The 24,963-nt window shown below is 43.2% G+C and overlaps 1 protein-coding gene across 1 annotated transcript in view; it reads right to left on the reverse strand.

Moving 5' to 3' along the window:
* LOC138259465 (uncharacterized) overlaps positions 1-19,300 on the reverse strand; it is a 215,348-nt gene extending 196,048 nt beyond the window's left edge. Inside the window, exon 1 of the mRNA XM_069207226.1 lies at positions 18,402-19,300. Within this exon, the coding sequence (XP_069063327.1) occupies positions 18,402-18,930 (529 nt within the window). The 5' untranslated portion in view covers positions 18,931-19,300. The remainder of the gene's footprint in view (positions 1-18,401) is intronic.
* Between the last annotated feature and the right edge of the window lie 5,663 nt (positions 19,301-24,963).

A 24,963-nucleotide genomic window follows, 5' to 3' on the forward strand; every position in this document is an offset into this window, starting at 1 on the left:
CCTCAGCCCTCTTCAACATCTACATGGCCCCGCTCGATAACCTTGCCCGATCCCACAACCTCAACATCATCTCATACGCCGACAACACCCAGCTGATCCTCTCCCTCACCAAGGACTCTGCCAAGACCAACCTCTACGAAGGAATGAAGGCCATCACCAAATGGATGAGGGCAGCTGCCTCAAACTCAAGTCCGACAAGACGGAAGTCCTCATCTTCGGCTCCACTCCCTCCACATGGAATGACTCCTGGTGGCCTGCCACTCTCGAAGCACTCCCACCAACCTCGCACGCAACCTAGGATTCATCTTGGACTCCTCATTATCGATGACCCAGCAAGTCAATGCCATCTCCTACTCCAGCTTCAACACCCTTCGCATGCTCCAAAAGATCTACAAATGGATCCCCACCGAAACCAGAAGAACAGTCACCCAAGACCTCGTAAGCAGCAAACTGGACTACGGCAATGCCCTCTACGCAGGAACCACGGCCAAACTCCAGAAGAGGCTGCAACGCATCCAGAACTCCTCTGCACGCCTCATCCTGGACATCCCTCGCCACTGCCACATCACAGACCACCTGAGAAACCTGCACTGGCTCCCAATCAACAAGAGAATCACTTTCAAACTCCTCACCCCCGCTCACAAAGCACTGCACAACACCGGACCAGAATACCTCAACAGACGGCTCTCCTTCTACACCCCGACCCGGCATCTCCGCTCCGCCGACCTCGCCCTCGCAACCATCCCACGCCTCCACAGAACTACAACTGGAGGTAGATCATTCTCGCACCTTGCGGCAAAAACGTGGAACACTCTTCCCCCCCACCTCCACCAGACCAAAGACCTCCTTACCTTCAGGAAACTTCTCAAGACCTGGCTGTTCGAGCAGTAGCAGCACCTCTCCCCCTTCTCTCCCCTCCCCCCCCCCCCCAATGCCCCCCTCCTCAGCGCCTTGAGACCCTCACGTGTGAGTAGTGCGCTTTACAAACTCCTGATTGATTGATTGACTGGGGAGCTCCTGAAAGCAATTTCAAAACTGAATATCGTTTGTCTACATAGATGAGTCTATTTGGAGGGGGTGGAGGTGGCTTTATCATGTCACCATGTTTTTAAACATAGGTTTTTATTCAACAGTGTAAAGGATTCAGGGAGCTGTTGTATTTCTGCACTTTAATTTTACTGGTTACATCAAAAATAGCGCAGCAATTAACACGTGAGTGAATAGGTGGAGACGTTTCCCTAAATCGATGCTGGGGAGGATTTCCATTATAAAAAGTGTGGTTTTGCCGAAATTCCTATATTTATTCATTAACATTCCAACAGACTTACTCAAGAACTTTTTCCACCAGCTGCAGCAGGTACTCATCAGACTGAGGGAGGGAGGCAACCACGTGCTTGATGGTTTGTGTTGACCAACTGTTTGAGAAGGGTAGACAGGTGATACCATTTTTGTACCTTTATTATTTGATAGCAGAGGCCCACCATGAGCAACATTGGCATCATGGCACTGTCGGACTCCCGCATGTTAAGGGTGCGAGACCTCTTGTTCGCTCTAATGCTTTACTTACTGAAACAGCCCGTAAGCCCCACCAAAACCGGACGGAGCCAACACAGCTGGGGCGTGGTGGCACATAGCAGATTATCTGGGTATGGACAGGGTATATGCTCCAGTTCTTTCCATCGTAAATAACCCCTTTCTTACCCCACTGTTTGAATGGTCGTCGAGTGCACTGCTAGGGAAATGCAGGTAGAGACCCTAGAAGACATTCCTTGAGGGGCAGTTTATAAAATTTTGGGTGTTTCGGGAACGGGGGGGCCTTCTGCTCTAGCTGTATTACTGTACCATAGGCTGCGCCATGCAGCAAATGTGGCATTGATTGACTTCCCTAAAGCTCCGACGAAATTGACAATGCTCACTAAACTCTAAATTCTCAGTGAGAATACAGGTAAAACAATGTCTTTCCTACATCAAGAAGTGATACCTGTGAGGGCGCCACAGACGTACACTGACAGGAGGGTGTGAACACGCGATTTGCGGATGGGGATCACAGACAAGGAGTGCTCAGGTGAAATAACCCTCCTTTACATACTGACAAAACATTTAAAATATTTGCATGGTCTATACAATACACTGACGTATTGCCAGTTTCACACCTGGGAGTGTCATACGATGCAGGAAATGTTAGACTATAAATGTGCCATTCATGCATATGGCTTGGACTTGCCTGACTCGCTTCCTATATTGGGGAATGGTGTTCAACATACTGATAGAGATGTTGGAGGTGCCTTTGGACCCCACACCTGAAATGGCCCTATTAGGGCTCATAGAGACTTACCTAGGTCGGTCTATCGATTTACATCAATGGCCCTACTGCTAGCCAAACAACATGTTTTGATGCAATGGATGCCACCAAAGAATCCAATTCACACGGTGTGGCTAAAAGACATGGCCTACTGCCACACTAATCTTAAGGAATACAGTGACCAAGTAGACCTTAGGGCACAATCACAGGATTTTTGGGAACCTTATAGAGCGCACTTACGATTCCACAATACCATACACCATCCCCACATGGCTCAGATATTGTGGAGGGTGGTTGTTTTGAACAATTCCCTCAGTCAGCAGACAATGCTCGCAACACTGCTGCTAACAGGGGGACTATATACTGATAGTCGGTTTTTGAACTTTCATGTGCTTGTATGCATGCCACTGGAAAGGTGACCTGGATATTTACTTGCATACTTGCTATTACGATGTTAATTGTGAAAGAGATGCGTAGATGTTTTTGTTCCTTGTTCACGCAAAAAAAAACAAAAAAAAAACTATACATTGCCCAAACAAAAAAAATAGCGTAGCGCCATATGCAGTAAGAGTCACTCACTGCTAATGTCAAAGGCAGCGCATGTGCTAGAAAATCTCTTTTAAAACAATGCTAAACTTCGTTAGCCCGTTGAGTGCGGGCGTCGGCCGCACTACCTCCCTGGTGTGGGTCACGACCAGTGTCCAACACCAGGGAGGATTTTGTATATATTTTTTCCACTACCCAGGAGACACGGATGCTTTCCCCGACCCCAACCCCCACCAGTCCCTTTGTGACCTCAGTGCGCCGCGAGGCGTGCTGACATCACATTGTTGTTTTCTCCATCCTGCTCGGATGGGGAAAACGGCCCCAAGCGGCCTTCCCCACATTCGGGAAGACCTCGTATGAAAGGGGAGACTCTCCCTGAACACGTTTCCTGGCCCTTGAAAGCAGCACAGCTGCGATCGTGGGCCAGGAAACACCACTAGACACCAGGGATTTCACTTGGGGGGGTGGGCCCCCTTGGAAAACTGGTCGCCCCCCAACACATTTTTTTTTTTATAACGAGGTAGGTGGCCCCTGGGGGGGTGCGATCGAGCGCAATTTAAAAAGAAAATCAATAATTTGACAGGGGGTCGCCCGTGGGCAGGGCGACCCCCTGTGGGGGCAATACTTTTTTTTTGTAGTTGTAGGGTTTCCCTGGTGGCCATTTTGGCCCCCAAGGAAACCATCCAACTACTAAAAAAAATATAGATCTATCTATATATATATATCTATATATATATATATATATATAGATATAGATATATCTATCTCTGTAGATAGATATATCTATCTACGTGGATTTATCTACAGGGAGTGCAGAATTATTAGGCAAGTTGTATTTTTGAGGATTAATTTTATTATTGAACAACAACCATGTTCTCAATGAACCCAAAAAACTCATTAATATCAAAGCTGAATATTTTTGGAAGTAGTTTTTAGTTTGTTTTTAGTTTTAGCTATGTTAGGGGGATATCTGTGTGTGCAGGTGACTATTACTGTGCATAATTATTAGGCAACTTAACAAAAAAAAATATATACCCATTTCAATTATTTATTATTACCAGTGAAACCAATATAACATCTCAACATTCACAAATATACATTTCTGACATTCAAAAACAAAACAAAAACAAATCAGTGACCAATATAGCCACCTTTCTTTGCAAGGACACTCAAAAGCCTGCCATCCATGGATTCTGTCAGTGTTTTGATCTGTTCACCATCAACATTGCGTGCAGCAGCAACCACAGCCTCCCAGACACTGTTCAGAGAGGTGTACTGTTTTCCCTCCTTGTAAATCTCACATTTGATGATGGACCACAGGTTCTCAATGGGGTTCAGATCAGGTGAACAAGGAGGCCATGTCATTAGATTTCCTTCTTTTATACCCTTTCTTGCCAGCCACGCTGTGGAGTACTTGGACGCGTGTGATGGAGCATTGTCCTGCATGAAAATCATGTTTTTCTTGAAGGATGCAGACTTCTTCCTGTACCACTGCTTGAAGAAGGTGTCTTCCAGGAACTGGCAGTAGGACTGGGAGTTGAGCTTGACTCCATCCTCAACCCGAAAAGGCCCCACAAGCTCATCTTTGATGATACCAGCCCAAACCAGTACTCCACCTCCACCTTGCTGGCGTCTGAGTCGGACTGGAGCTCTCTGCCCTTTACCAATCCAGCCACGGGCCCATCCATCTGGCCCATCAAGACTCACTCTCATTTCATCAGTCCATAAAACCTTAGAAAAATCAGTCTTGAGATATTTCTTGGCCCAGTCTTGACGTTTCAGCTTGTGTGTCTTGTTCAGTGGTGGTCGTCTTTCAGCCTTTCTTACCTTGGCCATGTCTCTGAGTATTGCACACCTTGTGCTTTTGGGCACTCCAGTGATGTTGCAGCTCTGAAATATGGCCAAACTGGTGGCAAGTGGCATCGTGGCAGCTGCACGCTTGACTTTTCTCAGTTCATGGGCAGTTATTTTGCGCCTTGGTTTTTCCAAACGCTTCTTGCGACCCTGTTGACTATTTTGAATGAAACGCTTGATTGTTCGATGATCACGCTTCAGAAGCTTTGCAATTTTAAGAGTGCTGCATCCCTCTGCAAGATATCTCACTATTTTTGACTTTTCTGAGCCTGTCAAGTCCTTCTTTTGGCCCATTTTGCCAAAGGAAAGGAAGTTGCCTAATAATTATGCACACCTGATATAGGGTGTTGATGTCATTAGACCACACCCCTTCTCATTACAGAGATGCACATCACCTAATATGCTTAATTGGTAGTAGGCTTTCGAGCCTATACAGCTTGGAGTAAGACAACATGCATAAAGAGGATGATGTGGTCAAAATACTCATTTGCCTAATAATTCTGCACTCCCTGTATAGATAGATCTATATATATATATAGATCTATCTATAGATAAATCCATGTAGTATATATATATATATATATATATATATATATATATATATATATATATATATATATATAATTTGCCACCAGTTGTCTTGTAGTTGCAACTTCATCTGACGCATTTCAACTGTAGCTTTTAGGCAGCAATAAAAAAAATCAAGTAAGGCTTGTGATTATGTTTCTGCTACAAAAGGATCAGACTTTTCTCTAGTGGCAGTTTTAGTGCCATAGAGAAGCGCCGAAGGTTTATATGCCTACTGCAAAGAGCAAATCTGTATTTTATGTAAATAGCTGAGTACATTAGTAAAGTGTGCCATTTCCTACACTATAATACAAATGAAATGTATGTGCGGGATGGGTGGTGGCTATGGAGAGATGAAAGGCACTTTTGCTGGATGGTAATGAGGGAATCCGAGGAGGAGGACATGGGAGTGGGAACACTAATAATGATTGTTGGACTGGGCGCAGGATGTGCTAAAGACTGTGATGAATGGTATGTGACAAGGTGTTTTTTGAGTGTTTTGAAAGAACGTGCTGATTGAGGGACGAAGCGCAGGTAAGGTGGCCCCTACTGTTGCACGTATCACACAGACACCAGCAATTTTGTGATTGTTCACGTAGGCTAGTGTTTTAGAGCAACAGTTTAGCTAATAGCAGAGATGGCATCTTGATGGATAACTGCTGCTGACGCCATCACTCAGGTTATAGAGGACAGCTCTGACATAGGATCAGAGACTGAGACAGCAGATACTGAGACAGCATCTGAGGGATAGGACAATGGTGCAGACTCTAGGAATGATTCTTCAGTCAGAGAAGTCCCATTGGATAACTCCTCTTCCAGTAAATTATGAGGGAGGTGATGGGGACAGTCCTGCTGTCCCTTCGCAAGCACAGTCTGTGCAACGGGGCAATAGTGGGTTAGCCCAACCCAGGGAGCCGGTAAATGCGGCGGCAAGCACAGAGAGAGAGTGCTCTCTTGGGAGCACCCCAATTTAGTTCGGCACCAAATTCCACTGCCCAAATCGTATTATGGAGACATCAGAATTATCTAGCACAAAACAAACTGGTTTTGTAAGGCAGGCACCTGTGTTTTTAGTCCTGGGTTCGGTGGCCATATAGGGAAACATACTAAACCCAAACATTTCTGGAAACTAGACATCCGGTGGAGTCCACAGAGGTGTGACTTGTACGGATTCCCCAAAGTTTTCTTACCCAGAATACCCTGCAAAGCTGAAATGATGAATAAAAACTCAATTGTTCTTGCATTTCTGTCCCACAAACTACAGGAATATGCTGGGATCCACAAAATTCCTACCACCCAGTGATTCCTCACCTGTCCTGATAAAAACACTACCCCACTTGAGTGCCTATACCTAGTGCCTGCGTCAGGAATGGATCACTCCAGGGTCAACAGTTGCCTCATGTAAGGACCAACATTGACCGTTGTGTGATCTATTCCTATCGCGGGCACTAGGCCTACCCACGCAAGTGAGGTACCATTTTTATCGGGAGACTTGGGGGAACGCTGGGTGGAAGGAAATTTGGGGCTCCTCTCAGATTCAAGAACTTTCTGTCACCGAAATGTTAGGAAAAGTGTTTCTTTGGCCACATTTTGAGGTTTGCAAAGGATTCTGGGTAACAGAACATGGTGAGAGCCCCACAAGTCAGCCCATCCTGGATTCCCCTAGGTGTCTAGTTTTCAAAAATGTGCAGGTTTGGTAGGTTTCCCTAGGTGCTGGCTGAGCTAGAGGCCAAAATCCACAGCTAGGCACTTTGCAAAAAACAGCTCTGTTTTCTGTAGGAAAATGTGATGTGTCCACATTGTGTTTTGTGGCATTTCCTGTCGCAGGCGCTAGGCCTACCCACACAAGTGAGGTACCATTTTTATCGGCAGATTTGGGGGAACACAGAATAGCACAACAAGTGTTCTTGCCCCTTGTCTATCTCTACATTTTTTCCTTCCAAATGTAAGACAGTGTGTAAAAAAGACATCTATTTGAGAAATGGCCTGTAATGCACATGCTAGTATGGGCACCCCGGAGTTCAGAGATGTGCAAATAACCACTGCTTCTCAATACCTTATCTTGAGCCATTTTGGAAATACAAAGGTTTTTTTGATACCTATGTTTCACTCTTTATATTTCAGCAAATGAATTGCTGTATACCCGGAATAGAATGAAAACCCATTGCAAGGTGTAGCTCATTTATGAGCTCTGGGTACCTAGGGATCTTGATGAACCTACAAACGCTATATACCCCGCAACCGGAAGAGTCCAGCACACGTAATGGTATATTGCTTTAAAAAATCTGACATTGCAGGAAAACGTTACAGAGTAAACCGTGGAGAAAAATGGCTGTTTTTTCAGCTCAATTTCAATGTTTTTTTGTTTCAGCTGTTATTTTCTGTAGGAAAACCTTGTAGGATCTACACAAATGACCCCTTGCTGAATTCAGAATTTTGTCTACTTTTCAGAAATGCTTAGATTTCCGGGATCCAGTATTGGTTTTACACCCATTCCTGTCACTAACTGGAAGGAGGCTGAAAGCACCAAAAATAGTAAAAATGAAGTATGTCACAGTAAAATGCCAAAATTGTGTTGAAAAATTAGGTTTTCTGATTCAACTCTGCCTGTTCCTGAAAGATGGGAAGATGGTGATTTTAGCACCGCAAACCCTTTGTTGGTGCCATTTTCAGGGAAAAACCACAAGCCTTCTTCGGCAGCCCTTTTTCCCCATTTTTTTTAAAAAAACGAAATTGTATGTGTATTTTGGCTAATTTCTTGGTCTCCTCCAGGGGAACCCAGAAACTCTGGGTACCTTTAGAATCCCTAGGATGTTGGAAAAAAAGGACGCAAATTTGTCATGGATAGCTTATGTGGACAAAAAGTTATGAAGGCCTGTGCGCGAACTACCCCAAATAGCCAAAAAAGGGCTCAGCACTGGGGGGAGGAAGGCCCAGCGTGCTAAGAGGTTAAACTTCGCTCTAGGACAGTGGTTCCCAACCTTTTGACTTCTGGGGACCCTCACTTTACCATTACTGGAGCCTGGGGACCCCCACTGAATCTTTATAGGACTCTGGGGACCCCCTACCGAGTCATTACTGAAAGGCGAGGGTCTAATCTGTTGATGTTATTTAGTTTTCTAAGCAGTCGCGGACCCCCTGAGGAGGCTTCGCGGACCCCCAGGGGTCCCCGGACCACAGGTTGGGAACCACTGCTCTAGGACACAAAGACGGGTCAACACTACTTTGCTTGAGATATGCACTTGAAGTACACACACTAGAACAAAGTTCAACATGAGGATAACAGGCCAAGAGTAAACTGCGTAAAATGGGTAATTTCACAGTAATTTACACATCTAATCCATAAGAATATCAATATTCTTTTTGCCCCCTGCTTGAACTTGGTTTCCAGTGACAGAGGGATTTCATGCAACTGTAGGGCACGCCATTTACTGGTTATGGGTTTGCGTGAGAACCTAAGGATGCTTGCACTGTCCCTGTACCATTACATACCCTTTGCATGTATAATGAGGATGAGTTTAAAGTGATCTTGCATTGCGCTTGAAGCAAACTTTTAGCGTAAAATCTATTTTGCCCTAAAAAGTTGATCGACGCAGCCATTTGCGCTGCTTAGCATGAAGCAAGCGCAAAATTACAATAAATATGGCCCATAGTGAAAGCAGTGACATGGAGGGATCTGGCAACTTTATGAAGACAATTATCCAAGGAGTGTGATTGCTCTTTTATTTAAAGGGCATCAAGAGAAACACTATCATGGGCAGGCACCTTTAGACAGAAATAATTTCCGTGCAAGAAAAAGATGTAACCACCTTTTTTTGCTCGAAATCTGTTTCCTCTTTTTGGTAGCACATGCAGCATAGTGCTATAATTTCCTCAATTTAAAAAAACGCATACAACAATAGGTAATGTTTTCATAGACAAATGCTGATTCTCCGGTATGAGACGCCATTACAAATCGGGCTAGTGGTAGTTGAGTTTAGTTAGTCAAGTGTGGGACTGCTGCAATGTAAGGCTCACTCCAGAGCCCGGGATGCAAGTTGTTTCGTGTCAGGTCTGAATAGCTCAGCGATTTCTGTTTTTCCCTTATGATTTTGGTAGTTGTGGACATGAAGTTATAACAGGAAACGCAAAACTACAACTACCAAAATGCAAAAGAAAACAAACATTGGCAATGCCAATAAGTGTAGCTTATAAATTAGTGCCTGTCGCTGATGGTTTTAGGCTCTCATTAAGCCTTCATACACGCGCTCGGTCACACATTATTGCACTCATTCATCATTGACCCATTCATACGTTCACCCACTTATATAACTATAATAAATAACACAAACTCAACAACATATGCAAGGTAAATTGAAAGAATAAAGGTAGAAAAAAGAGAACATGCTGACATCCAAACATGGTCAGTATATGCTTGCATAATCAATAAAATTAAACATAGCAGCGGGGAGGGGGGAAACATGCAATAGAGTTGCACACAGTGCACTGTTCTTTTAAAATTCCGACATGGTCACCACAGTTAGAAGCAACAAGTTGATCATCTTGAAATGTTAAGTCAATGATACACTATGTACAATAACAATCCATGACGATCACTTGGTTTATCAAGGCAATGGCTGCCTGTAATGCAGTGCACTGCAGATGAAAAGAGTGGGCTGCATGAGCCCATTAGCACTGTCTGGGGAGCTACTGAATGCTCTTAATCAGGCATTTCCAACGAGAAGGTTGTGAGCCACTGGTAGCTCTCCAGCTACCTGCCAGTAGCTTTCCAGCGTGAAGCAAAGCCAACTAAATTAGAGGTTTTTGTTTGGTTGAATTAATATATCTATATCAATACTAAAACTTATACATTTAAGACCAAAATGTGTATGTATATGTTCAAAACTCATAGCCTGAGATATTTTTTTAAAGACAAGTCTGGATTACCAAAATATATTTAAAGCTGATATTTGAGGTATAAATCATGCAGCCTTGGGGAGACTTAGTACTAATAGTATTACCTTAGTGCCAGCAGCACTGCAGCTCTGGCTGTTAGTATTACACATGCAGAGACATTCCCCACTAACATGGACTTGTTAACATTACTGCTGAGACCTCGCCTGAGGTGATCACTGCTGGTGATCTTGCATATGGTAGTCACTAATGTAATTTGTCTGATTAGCTGTCTGATATCAATCTGTGGTCACAATTACAGCACTAATAATATTAACAGTAGCGCGGTATGAGGTTCACTGAACATAAGTAGCTCTTATTATAGAAAAGGTTGGAGACCCCTGCTCTAAATGAAATATAAACAGAATAAAAGAAAAGAAAGGGGTCCAATAAAAAGAAAAAATTGAAAACTGAAGCACTGGTCGAGCAGCTATGGCACTGAAGCGCACTCATTTTTGGATGGAATGTATCCATCTGATGACACATATGCTATCACTTGCAGGACAGTAGAGCCAACAGATGAAGTCTTCTGCCCCATGCTGTATGCTGTCAAAGATTTAAGTAGAGCATAAATGACACTCATAAAGAGCAATGGGTAAAGAGGACTGACCTAAAGCCCCTGTATGCCTGTATATATACAAATATATGTGTGTGTATTTTTTATTTTTTTTATTACAAACTCCTGGCAGACAACTTCTGAAGAGATTCTAGCAAGAATTATTACAGTGCAAACATTCTATACCCAGGGTTAGTCAAAGGAAGTAATCAATACTAAAATTATTGCCTGGTAAACTAATCTATTGTAATCCATGAAACAAAATACATGTCTGCAGCTGGTTTTAACACTGATCGATAACAATATATCCTTAAAGGTCTATTGGCTTAAACATCTGTGTGTCATAGTAAACAAATCCAGCCTACCGCGATTGTAGTAACGTTTCATAATAAGAAGATTAGATCCATGGCATCTGATATAACTTTTCCGAAGGAAACAATCAGGCCTATGGCCTCTATCTTCGGTTTGTCACCAAAACCAACCCAGGACAACTCAAGTATAAGCTCCCCCACCATTCAACCATCAGATACATTGCAATAGAAATAAAAACATGTAAAAAATTACAGTTGATAAATCAACATAAAATACCTCCTGAGAGGTTATTAAGAAATGTCATAGTGCTAATCTTCTCCACTGTTTCTTTGGGTAGATTTCCAACACCAAATTCCTTGTCTACTATTTTAATCTGTGACGTATCATTTTTCAAAATATTTGATTATAGAGTTTGGCACAATGTAACAATAATCCACCTTATAAACCTATTGCCTTTAAAACATGCTTTTCACAATTCATCAGTTCTACCGCTTTAATGTAACTTTTCATAATAAAGAGATCAGGCCTATAGCTTTGATCATTAGCTAGTCATCATAATCAACACAGTCCACCTATATTGAACATAAGGTTTCTCGCAATGGAAAACATTCAATAGAAGCACTCTTTCTTCAGTGGGAGCACACAATGGCCTCCCACCCAAATGGTGTTCTACCCGAATCAACATGTGTACGAAGCTAATGCCCCTTTCTCAGTAGTACTTCTGAAACTTATTTTTCAGTTGATTACATAAGGTAAAGCAGCTGCACTTTCAAGCCAGAACTAAAGAAGCTGTGTGAGCTAATCTGCCAAATAGTGAGAATCAAGGTATCTGGGTGATGAGGGTACGTACGGATGTGAAAGATGGGGATTATACTGCAGCAAAGCATGCACTCATTAATTCAGTAATGCTAAGAATACAGCTAACACACCAGGTAATGTTTGGCAGCACGTCTTTATAAATATATGTTCGAATGCTGACTGGTTTATGTGAGTGTGCTTTATTTGTGTCTTCCCAAGTATGCTGGGTTCACCACAGAATCAGGACCTGATTGAGAAATTATAAGGTATCAAGAAGTTATGTGAGTATGTATGTATGCTTTTGGTATTTCTATAGCACAAACCTAGCCAAAAGGCACCAGAGCCCTGTACATGGTCAAAGACTAGCATAAAGAAAAAAGCAGTAGGAGACTGAACAGGTTTATGGACGGTTAATGCACCATGATGTAATATTCATTAAAAAAGTAAGTCTTCAATTCTTTCCTAAGAATGGCACACAAGCGCATGCCTGTTGCCTTCAGAATAGTGGTGCCTTGGTTGCAATGAGGCCTTTTCTCTAGCTTCAAGAGTAGTCAATGGTTAGTGGGTATAACCAAGTTACTGCTGATCTCCAGTTGGAAAACCTGGTTACTCCCACTCTACACTTGGCTGTACAAACGGAAGGCAGACAAGCTATAAATCTTACTCATTCAAACTTCAATGTCCTTTTAGAGCCTGTTAAACGCCCCCCACTACAGTTATAGGTCTGAGGACCAGGTGAGAAAGTGTAAGGAGGGGAAGGGCCTTTACTGGCCAACATATACTTAGGCAGAAGGGCTATAATGCTGTTGGAAAACTCCCTCACATAAGAGTAGAATGTTCTCCATTAAACAGGGAGAAACACACAAACATTAGAATGCCGAGGAAGAAGGTCGGCACCAATCACTATTGGCCCAACCCCAGTTCAGTGTCTTCAGTTGTGCTCTCAACATTCCAGTGTTCTGATTTAACATTACAGCCCACTGCCAAGGGCTATATCGGCTATTTAAGGCCAGACTCAGAGGTGAGGGCCTAAAACAAGGACGAGGGCCTTTGACAATCAGGATAGTCTGATGCAAGTGGGCTATACCACTATTAAGAATATTCAACCCACTGGTAGAATGTTTTAAATTATACAAGGAAAAACAGAAAGACAGACAATGGGATGTTAGATCTGAAGGTTTGTCAGCCATTTTAGGATGTTTGCCACCCTACTGTCTTCAGTGGACCTCTCAGCATAACAGTGATCTTATACTAAAAAACATAACTTCATACAAACCGCCAGGGCCAAGAAATTAATCCCAAACTTACACATAATAATTACAGAAAAGGGCTATAGTTCAGTTAACACTGGGGTCTATAGATTTATGAGCTATAGATCTGAGCTCTCAACAATATTGAGGAATCTTCCGGACAATGTTTCTTAATGAGTCTAGATGTCAGAAAGAATGTTACAATGTGTACTGAGTGCTATAGTATGTCTACCATTTGCCCTAGGTTTTTAGGAGCCTTGGGTGCAAGGGTGTACAACTCAATTGGTTTGAGCCCAGGTAGTGGGAAGTTCCAAAAATCTCATACAACCAAACGCGAAATGAGATTTCCACCCCGCAAACCTGATTACTACAGAAACCAGTCCTAAAGTCAGAGGGCCTTTGCCAAATTAATAAGGTCAGTGATGACTTGGTAGCAGTAAGAGGAGAACTGAACACCAGTCGGAGGAGGTCAGTTACTGCTCAAACTAGCCACAAAGTCAATGTTCAAAAACGGCCACTACTGTGCTAGGAATAAGTATAGAAACAAACTAAGACTCCAGGGGTAACCAACCTTGGGAGGCTGTTACTCACAAAGAGGTGGCTGTGGTTGCTGTATTTTGATGGTTGGAACACACACAGGCCATGTGCTGCTAAATGGACACAATTATTCCCATCAGCAACCGAGGAAACTGGTAGGTAGGTTTAGGGTCCTTATGGTCCTTTAAACTACATCAAAGAAAGCTAAGTTACATGTAACCATTTCAAATGGTACTGGAATGAGAATGACCAGCCTCAGCCAATGAGAACCCTTCAAATTTCCATGACTAAATGGAATAACTTCTTTGCTGCGTGCAGGCTGAGTAAAGATTATACAGGCTTCCCGAGATTCAGGTGGAGCAGCGGTACTGCAGGCTCATCAGAATGTTCAACTCTTTGATGAGCCCACAGTCCCAGACACTCAGGCAACGGAAATGCTGTTAGATGATTCTGGGTCTGTACAAAGTTAGTTAGGCTGAAGAATCTCTTGACTCATAGAACGATCTTTGTTTTGAGTTGTTGACCACAAAGATCCCAGTTTAGCTCCTTTTCAAACAACCTCTGGGCAGGTCTGGAGCAGATATGCCCAGGCGATCAAACAGGTTCTGGTCACTTAAATATAAAATAATGCACCGTGATTGCTATCCAGGAAACCCGCACCATTATCTGAGTGGACAGTATCTTGGTTTTAATAGCCTTTTTGTCTTTCCAGTGTCTATTCACACAGTATTCCTTCTAGTAGCATTTTTCACAGTTTATCATTTAAACATCACAATTGCAGATTCCAATAGCTCAGATTTAATTGCTCCAGTGCATTATAGTTATTGTGGTTATTGTAGTAGTATTACAATTTACATCAGTGCATGTCTCATACATAATTTGCGCAGGACTGCATCAGAATGGTACTGCAGAGCCACATGTAAGCAGGTAAATATTAATGCAGCATTACTAATGCAGCATACTTTATTGTCTGTCTATGCTGCAATGGGATCTCTCCCTTGTTAGGTCAACTGCAGCCCATAGGAAACCAAAAACTTAAATCTTATAACCTGTATTATGGGTGCAACTCAGACATGATATCACAGTTGACTGCATAGGACGGACTTTAGTTAAAACAACTGCCCAGTGCTGGGTCCATTGAGCATTGCCTGAAGCTTCTATAGGCAATATGCAGCATACGTGTTGAAGAGAGACATGTTGCCATCTGTAATGCCTTTGTTGCTTTTGTATTTGTGTAGAAATTGTGATGCAGGCACACCGAAGACGTAGTGTTGAGTTTGATGCCTTGTAGATGTGATTTGTTGTTATCTGTGATATACCATTCATCATGTTTGGAGTAGGGTGATTGACCACTTCCTTGCACAGTAAACCTAGTCAAAGCAGCAAGGAGCGCTGTGCTTTTATACCAAGGGGTGAAGAAGACTATTACACTAAAACATGAACAGACCTATGCAACCTTATACGGTAATGATACCAATTGCTACTGTTTCTGATCAGCGGTTACTGTTTGAAGCCTCTCTCTGGTTCCTGAATGTGTTCCAGCCTAGCTGAAGCGCACCTCAGGCCAAAACATTTGCTAAGGTACTGCCCTAAAGTTCAGCCCACCTCATGACACTGTACTGCCCTCACTTCTCATTTCTTACCTCTACTCTCCCTACAATTTGTAAACTTTATATTACATCCCAGAAACCTTTGATGTGTCATTGCAAACGAGGCATTCTACTATCTTTGTAAGACAGCGTGCCCCCTGAATAGTGAAAGCACAGTATTTATTGATGGGATATGATATTGAAGATAAAATATTGACAGTTAAGTAAGTCTAGACTTTCTATACCGATAGCCACATATACGTACATAAACTATGCATAAGCCTTTAAATGCACGTAGATGTGGAGATAGGAATAGTAAATCGACTTTCCTTTATGCACTTAGCTTTCAATATTTTGTCCTTTGACATTATGTCCTTGCTATTCTTGTACCACGATAGTGTTGGTGTCGATACTCAGTAGCAGAACCATTTTAACAGACGACAAAGAATACTGTAGTGAAGGCGACAGTCCCCAGAAGGCACAGACTTGGTAGAAGGTTAATTTATTTTAGATCTCAGCTTACATTTTATCATCGTGTTTCAGCAATCGGACTTAAAAAACACAAACTATGACCCATCAGGCAGTGTAATATCACGCTCATTCTCCCAGGTGTCGGAAGGTGTTCTTGCTCTATCAAAAGACGATTCGGCTGATATTTCTGAGAATGTTTACGGTGCTAGTTTTTTGTCAGCCATTATGTTAAAGGGAACAAAATAAAATCAACTCCCAGAGCGCTCTTGCACTCCCTTCCCGCATCCCCATAAAATACTTACCCCATCTGCGCATGTATTTTCGTCTCAGAGACAATAGAGTAGGGCCAAAACAAGGGCTGAAAATGTTGTAGACGTTGTGCCATTTCTGCATGCTTGGGAAGTCAGCCGTTGCACGCCCCTACAAGCCCTAAGGCAGACTCACTTTTAGGCCAATCAGCTCACAATGTGCCCTATGTGAAAAGTACACTTCGCACCTTATTATATCTGTAACCTTTCACGCTGTGCGGCGTGACCCTAGTACGCTGTGTGGTGTGACCCTAGTACGCTGTACAGCGCGGTGAACGTCGACAGCTGGCACAAGTGACAAACAAGCAATACTGAAATAAGTAAAAACATTTACCAGAAGACCAATGCTCTAAATCCCCTGGTCCATCTTAGGTTTGAAACTCACTAACGCCCTGTTTCTGCAAAGCTACTGACCAAACTAGAATATTTCCTGAGTCCTGGCTAGTATAACGATAGTACGGTTTTAAGAATGTTTTAAATTGACATCAGAAAAAGAACAAACAATAAGAAAGACAATTGGTCTGGCTTTAACAAAATTGTACAATGGTTACATAGTGTTATTCTTAATTGCTAGCATACGCCACAAAAAAATAACAAATAATTAAAAAAGAAAACATGCATAGCACCTAAAGGTAATGGCCGTAAGCTTGAAAATAATTATTTTACATTAAAAAAATAGCATTGCGTATAATTTTAACAGAACAGTGCTAGTTCTTCTTAGTAGCTAGACACACTTAGTAAAGGCATAGAAACAGTTTATGGTTTTAAAGCACATTACAGCAAAATATGTTCCTACTGCTGTAAAGGAAAGGTATGAAATTTTAAAGTACTAAAACCCAAAGACACAGTTTAAACATACCTCTATGACACAAAAATATGAGAACGAATGGGGGAAAATCATAGGCAGAGTAAAGTATTGGCCCACCAGCCCTGGTACTGAAGTGCACCTATTTTCTAGATCAGACAAAATCCCAGCTGTCACAGTACAATAAAGTCATTGCCTGACATGGCCTTTCTCTTTGCTCAACGCTGAATGCTGTGGTGGGCAGAAGCAAAGTGAGAATGACACCTGAACAGACCAATGGATGAAAAGGGCTAACCCAACGCTCCTGAATCTGTGTGTGTATTTTTTAGTTATTCATTTTTTAATACCATGCAGCCTCTCCAACAGCTAAAGCTATCACTGGGTCTGACCTAAAAGCATGAGTCTGGCATTGGAGACAATGGCAACTAGCACTGAATAAATGACAATTTACAACACCACTTCTACTATTACTAAAAAATAATAATACACATAAAATATGCCTCAGTGCAAAAGTTGTGCAGCTTTGAAGCACTGTACATAACTGGAGTAATAACGCCACTGTTGGGCTAGGACTCCATGCGAAAGATCGGCACATTACAGGCTCCAAACAAGAAAAGGGCCCTCCCAAAAAAGCTTTTCAGCTTTTCTGTTGTCCATAATATGAGGGTAACTATATTGCCAAAAAAAGACCTGCTAATTCAAGATATTTAGGCAGACAAGTTATTCTTGTGCGTTTCACCAACATTCTATATGCCAACTCATTTATAGTAATTTAGCATACACGTCAGTCAAGCCTTAAATGGAATGGGAGGGGGGCTAAAAGAGGGAAGGGAACAGGCTGTCCTAGCAGACCGGACAAGAAGTTAGATATGCAAGATTCGATTTATTAATGTCTCGCTCACTGACTTCACAGTCAAGATCAATCACAACGATGTTCCCAGATCCACTTGGAATGGACTACCACAAAAAGCGCAAAACTCAAATGCAATGGAAAATGTATGCAAACATGCCAACACTCCTGATTTAGGCAGGACAGTCTCAATTTTTACGCTCGTGTATACGTTATGTTAGCTTGCTCCCTTTTAACATGTGCTCAACCCAAGCACATGATAATCGTAATTGGAATTCAGTGGGGCCCTCACACGTCTGGGCTCGGTGACACTGCACCTACTGTACTCACGATAACATCCTCCGTCCAAGGATAGTTTCACCCCAGATTCTAGGTACAGACAGGGTACATACATGGGAAAGGACACGAAGGGCTAAATGCGGTGTGCTGACCTACAAAGCAGGCCCTACAGCCTGGGTCATTCATTCAGCAACTAGAGGAGTGCCTGACAGGGATGGGGGAATGCACCACACACGCCAGTATATTAACAAGAAGGAGGAAGAGCCCAAGAAAAAAATGACAGGTGGAGAATTAATTATGGGTGTTATTGTTATTTTTTTACTATCAACCAACTGGAGGGGACATTTTCCTTCCTTGTATCAGGGCACGTAGTACTCTTGCTTCGCCACTTTACCTTGCGGAGCATAGACCCTCCATTTTATCATATATGCGCAGACTTACTCACCTCCAGGAGCGGGGATGCTGTTGAAGGGGCCCTTCTCCGGCCGCAGGCTGCCAGTCTCCCCGGCCTGCTCCCTTCTCTGGCATACCCCGAATTCTTCCCACTCGACGCGGTCCCCGGCCGCCACAAAGGTACCGAATTCGTCGTCGTCTTCGCCGCCGCAGCCCCCCGCCTCGCTCTTCATGGTGCCGGGCTCTGCTGCATAGTGGCCGCTGCCATGTAAACACGTCTGCCCCGCATGCCCGGCGCGAGGCCGGCCCGCAGCGACGGCAGTTGCCATGGTTACTGGGCTCTGCGGCTCCGACGCAAGGCACGGGGTCGCGCGGGCGCCCAGTTCTCGGGGAGCTGCTGGACCAGCCGCCGGTCCATGGAGACGGGGAGCCCTTCCAGCCAGAGCCCGGTTCCACCGCGGCGTAGGGTCTCCGCAGCTCTGCCCAGCGCCTTGTTTGGAAGCGTCGACGAATGGGTTCCGATAATCGCGGGCTCCGCGCCCCCCTCCTGCACGCTCCTCCTGGTGTGCGAGCGCTGTCATTCCTCCCTCTCGTTATTCTGCCGGGCTGCTGGATCTGTGTCAGTTATGTGGCATGATTAGTGTTTCACTGCACGCTTAGCAGTGATTTCAAAACCAGCAGTGCACAGGGATTAACCACAGCATCCCCGTGAGCTACGTGGTTTATTAAAGGGCGTAAACGGGCCGTAATACGTGGTCACATGTAATAGCTCACCATGGTTTACTTGTCATTCTCTGCGTCTTCACCAGATTTCAGGTTGGCGGCTGTTTAGTCATAATTTGAAGTAGAATTAATATGTTGACATCGCAAGGTGCATTGGAAAGCTTCTTTTCCCCTGAGGGGAGGAGAGAAAAGAAATCCTTGTGCACATCATATTGTTTGCCACTGTGTGATTTTTTTGCACTTGCAATACATTTTGAATGTACAATGCGACCGTGTGAACTTCTTAAATCTTTTTCATAGGGATTGTTATACAGATAATCAGAGCAGACGCCAAAATAACAATTTGTCATTTATAAATACAACTTTCCAAAATGATGTTTAATATAAATGTCTGGTAATATATATAAAAAAAATTAACATTCTATGTGAGAAACAAAGGGCGCGTGTTTGCGGACATTATTCGCAGAAGAGTTGATCGGGGGAAGGTACCATTCTGGTACTGCTAGACTAGTCCGCAGCCTTTGATACCATATCTCCGCAACTTCTTATCCTGCGTCTGTATCAGGCAGGAGTAAGAGACAAGGTACTTGATATTCTCAGGTCCTTTTTGACCAATAGATTGATCACAGTATCTTGCGGAGACCACAGAGCAACCCCTTTTCAATTGCCATGCGAAGCCCCTCAGGGGTCTTCTCTTAGCCCAACTCTATTTACCCTTTATGTTGCCCCACTGGCTAGCTTGGTTCGTTCTTTTGGCTTTCAGATTGTGTCTTATGCAGATGACACGCACCTGATTATCCCAGTCCCTCCTAATAGGGAGGAAACAAGGGACAGATTTCAGCAATGTATGACTGCTATTAACAGCTTGATGCGTAACAATTGGCTCAAATTAAACGGAGACAAGACAGAAATGATCTTTTTTGGTCTCAACAGTAAAATTTGGAGTGCTAGATGGTGGCCGGAGTCCTGTAGTGTGTGCCCGCTTCCGCGCACTTCAGCCAGAAATTTGGGGATGGTATTTGACAGCTCCCTTTTGTTTGAGCAACAGGTTAACCCTTTCGTTTGAGCAACAGGTTAACCAAACGGTTAAAGGCTGCTACTGGGCTTTGAAAACTCAGAATTTTTTTTCCACATTTTTGCACGGAAATCTGAAAGTCTCTGTGGTCCTGGCGTTAGTTATATCCAGACTAGATTATTGTAATGCCCTAATGTTAAACATCAGTAAATCTGCCATCCATAAACTTCAACTCATTCAGAATGAGGCGGCGCGCTTGATCTTGAATCTTCCCAGTTCGTCTTCAGCTAGTAGCTGCCTTAGACATCTTCACTGGTTACCAGTTGATAAAAGGATCAAGTTTAAATCCCTTTGCTTAACATACAAGGCCCATCACTCAGAAGGATGTGAATATTTGAGTTCAGTTCTACAGAGATATTTACCATTGAGGAGCCTAAGATCTTCATCTAGACTACTGATTGCGGTTCCCTGCTATTATAGGGCCAGGTGGGGGGACAGAGCCTTCACTGTGGAGGCGGCTAGACTCTGGAACTCTCTACCCCTTATGATTAGACAGACCGAGACATACTTCACCTTTAGAAAGAAATTAAAAACTTGGCTCTTTTCCCTCTAGGGTTGGATTTTTAAGCTCCACTCATGAAGGATGATCTCGGTCTTTCCCATATCTTATTAGGCCTAGCGCTTCGATGCTATTTGCCAGAATGCGCTCTACAAAAGCTATACAATACAATACAATACAATTCAGTGAAACACATGGAAGGCTAGTTGTGTTCAAATAGTAAGGCTTTGCGTGTACGTATAAACCAGTGGAGTGAGGCCTCAAGAGTGCAAATAGTACAGCGTAATCAAGTCCTTCGGTACACATACAAATAGTGGCTTAATACGTCAAGTATTGCATTGCAGTGCAGCGTTTATGTAGTGCTCACTACCCCATGTTGGCATTAAAACGCTTGTACGGTGTATATAACAGAGTGATGCTAGGCACCACAAATACCTCAAGTTGGCTGATAGTCAGTGCAGGTCTGAATGAAGTGCACACGTAGATTACTCAGCAAAGCATCAAGGGCACAGCCCTAAAAGTGTGATTCAAGTGTACGTACACGAGAGAGACACTACACGTGCACAACACAGCAGTGGTGCTGTAGGCCGAGGACAAACACTAATTACCCTCAGGCATCAAGTTCACCAAGAGTGCAGCAAGTTTGAATGATGCAGAAATTACACTGAGAATTAGAATGTCCATATGGGCAAGTAGAGAACAACTACATGTCAAGAGCACAAACACTACTCAGGCCTTCAAGTGCACAACAGTAAAGACAAACTTAAGATACACACCAACAATTCAGTAGGTCTGTGTTTTTTACTACAAGTGTAAAATGCTTTGCTTACTCAGGAGTGTGTGGTTCTGTGAATGAGAGAATGGGTGTTCGAGAATCAGTTCATCGGTGCACAGATGGATGAAAGAGTAAGTGAATGCATGTATTTGTATATGGTTAACTGCAAGAATGGATGAACTGGGCTTGTTTGAAATGTTTACATAGTCTTTGCTGCATGCAAGTGGAAATTGTCAAATACTGTTAAATCCTGTTGGGATGAAAGTCACGGACACACTCTGCAGATGTGCCATCAATAGCACTTTTTCCTTTGGCCCTCAAATTCCCCTCATTATTTTCTTTTGGAAAGGGTTTGTGGGGCCCCTGATTCCCAGAGTCTGCATTTTGGTGCTGCTCAGAGTTGGCCTTTTGGTAAGCCCCTGAGACAAGAGATCTCCACCCTCTATTCGCAATAGTAAAGCTCATCTGCAGCCCCTCTACCGAAGCCCTGGCTGGTGGAAGCTGATTACAGCTTTTTTCGGCTTCTAAGGTGTACACTGGCTGATGGCCTTTGGCACACCCATGGTTAAATAAAATCCACAGGCGGAGGCAGGGATTTTTCATGCTTATTTTTAAGTAAACCTAATGTTCACAAACATTATGTGTAGCGTATTAGAATAAGCAAGGTCTGCTAAAAGGCTGCGAGCAATACCAATGTACCTGTTGTAGGGTTACCCAAAGCTGTTTGCAAACATTTACTTTTGTGCGGGAATCACATTTTCAAAAATAGCATGAGTGTTACACAAAGGTTACCTGTAGTAATGTAGTAAATAGAAGCATGGATGTATTAGGTTAAGTAATGCAGCACCTCAATTACCACTGACATCTCAACAACTGGCAATAACTGAACCAGAGAATGTCCAGCACAGAGATTTGTTATGAGTAATATTAAGGAGGACAAGAGGATTGGGGGTTGGCAAAGAGCAAAAAAGAAAAAGGATAATAACTACACAATAGAATGTATATAATGAATATAGCACAACCCCATCACTTTTAATGTTCCACACTTTTTTTAGACTTCGTTCTGGAGAGAATCTACATAATTTCCCACCACAGCAGTCCAAGGGAGGGATTTCTTTAGCTCATCCGTAAATGGAGGGGAGCACTGTACTGCATTATGATGAGATGTCATTCATAGACCTTCATGGATCACGTGTTCTTGGCGTATCCAGAATGTGGAGCAGCATTCTTCCCATTTCCCTCTGGCTAGGGCTAAGTTTGACGGCCATGCTGAAGGTCTGCTGGAGCATCCTGCTGCTTTCGTGACTTCAGGAAAGGCCATCAGAGCCCATGGAGACCAGTAAACTGAGCCATCACCTGGAATCCCATTCTACCACTCTCAGTACAACACTGGAGGAGGGCTTGTGAGTAATGAACCTTGCGGAGAAGAGATATTTGTGAACTTACTATGAGCTCCTCAAGTTCCCCACCAAAGCCTGAGGTGGGCTCCTTGAGAGACTGGTATAAAGTGCAAGTAAGAGGGGTGGTGACTCATGCATAGACTTTTATTTTATCCTTTTTGTTGCTCCCTTGTCTTTGTTGATTGCAAATGTACATCACTCGGTAAACTAGCCAGATAGAGAGTGGCTTTTATGTTCTATTTTGAGTGCTGCAAACCATCTTGTGCTTCTGTATCTGGGAGCCGCCTTTGTAACACAACTGCAAATGATTACTTATAATACCAGTTTACGGAGCTGACCACCCTCAAGGTTCTAAAGTGATCAGTTACAAACACTGCTCTTGTCATTGTCTAGAGTGGTGGTAGATGTAGCATGGGGTAACTGTTCAATACACTGGAGTGACCCTTAATTCTGACGATCACCACATCACCCTGGCAATTCTCACCTCCCTCAGAATCACAAATGTAGTATTAAAATGGTTCATGTCCTATCTATAATCCGTTTTGCTTCTGGGTTTTCCTCTCTGTCTCCTCTCACCACACTTCCCACTTACTGGGGGTGACCCCACGGATACATTCTAAGATAATTGCTATTCCCCCTGCAAAACCGCGCGATTCTGAGACATCATGCCATCCTTTGGCTTCTCATACCACCTTTACACTGATGGCTAGCACATTGTGTTAACACCACAACTCCACACTAAAGTCTGCAATGGTCTGACAGCTATCAGGCATTGGATTGCTAATCGCTCCCAGGTGTGCAACTCCTCAAATTTAGAGATAATCTGCTTTAATGCATCCTGTGCCTCTGCCACCTTATCAGTCTTATCCTTTTATCTCAGGATTCGCTGGCAGGAACCTGGGGGTTAAATTAAAGTCAACCATGAGGCCGGAGTAGTTTATTTCCTGAACCTCTACTGCTCCCTTCTTATGAGGGAAATCTGACAGCTTGTGTCTGTTTGAATGGGGAAATCAAAAATAAACACACATGTTCTGAGCAACTAGAACTGCTACAAGACTTTGTTGGTTGGGTACACTCAACATGTCACCCCTACTTTGGATAAAGTATTAAAATATGTCAGAAGAGCCACGTTCAACTAACCCAGAAATGCACCTGCAGCCCAAAAGAAATACGAAGTTGGATGGTTAACCTCTAAACACAGAAAATCCAACAAACGTCTAATCCCAGTTTCCAAAACCATCTGTGGCAATCCTTTTCCTTACTTCCTACTCCCCCACCTCCTTACCAATCTTAACAGGCACCACCGTAGACCATACTCATTGAGATCCACAAACCAAAACTCGCCATTGGTTCCTAAGCCACAATGAGTTCTTCAAGATTCAGACTGTTGGAATTACTTTAACTCTTCACCTGGTAAACCCTCCCACAGCGTTTTTTTTTACCACCAACACAGTACATCAATTAAAAAAACCTCAAGATCCAAACATGGAATCACAAAAATCTAATCATAAAATCATAAAAGCTCACTTCACAGCTCTACCTCAACACATCTTGTACAGGGCCACTGGAATTATACTGCAGGGAAAAAACAAACTTTGCAAAAGAGTTAAGTAAATTATGCAACAAAAAAAGGTGAATTATATGGCATAATGGTGCACATTTTGTGATAGATTTACTCCATTATTTTTCTCATTTTTACACAACACTGGGAAAAGGTTTCACCTCGTTAGGACCAGTTTAGCACCTAACTCCATCAAAAAGCAACAGAAGGGGTTCCAGTCCACCTTCGCAAAATACCTTCCAATGCACAGCAACACGTTGCTATGGTTTTTATAACTTTTGACCTGTTTGAGCCAGAAACTATTTTATTGTTAACATCCGCAAAGTAGGCAGCAGCTGAAGAATTATGTGGCAAATGTGGGTAATCCGCAACTATGCAGGAAACTTCGTGGCTTCAGAATCGCTTAATTCCACTGTCCCTGATCTCACCTCTTCACACTAGTCAACTAGATACAACCTTGCAAACACACACGGCACAAAAACTAGGTCTGTACCTTAACAGCATTTTAGGTGAATTATGCTCTTATGCTATACTGCATTCAGCTTTCAACTTGCACAGTCGGTCTTGTGGCGGTTTACCTC

Source organism: Pleurodeles waltl, chromosome 9, assembly GCF_031143425.1.
Source record: "Pleurodeles waltl isolate 20211129_DDA chromosome 9, aPleWal1.hap1.20221129, whole genome shotgun sequence".
Taxonomy (NCBI): domain Eukaryota; kingdom Metazoa; phylum Chordata; class Amphibia; order Caudata; family Salamandridae; genus Pleurodeles; species Pleurodeles waltl.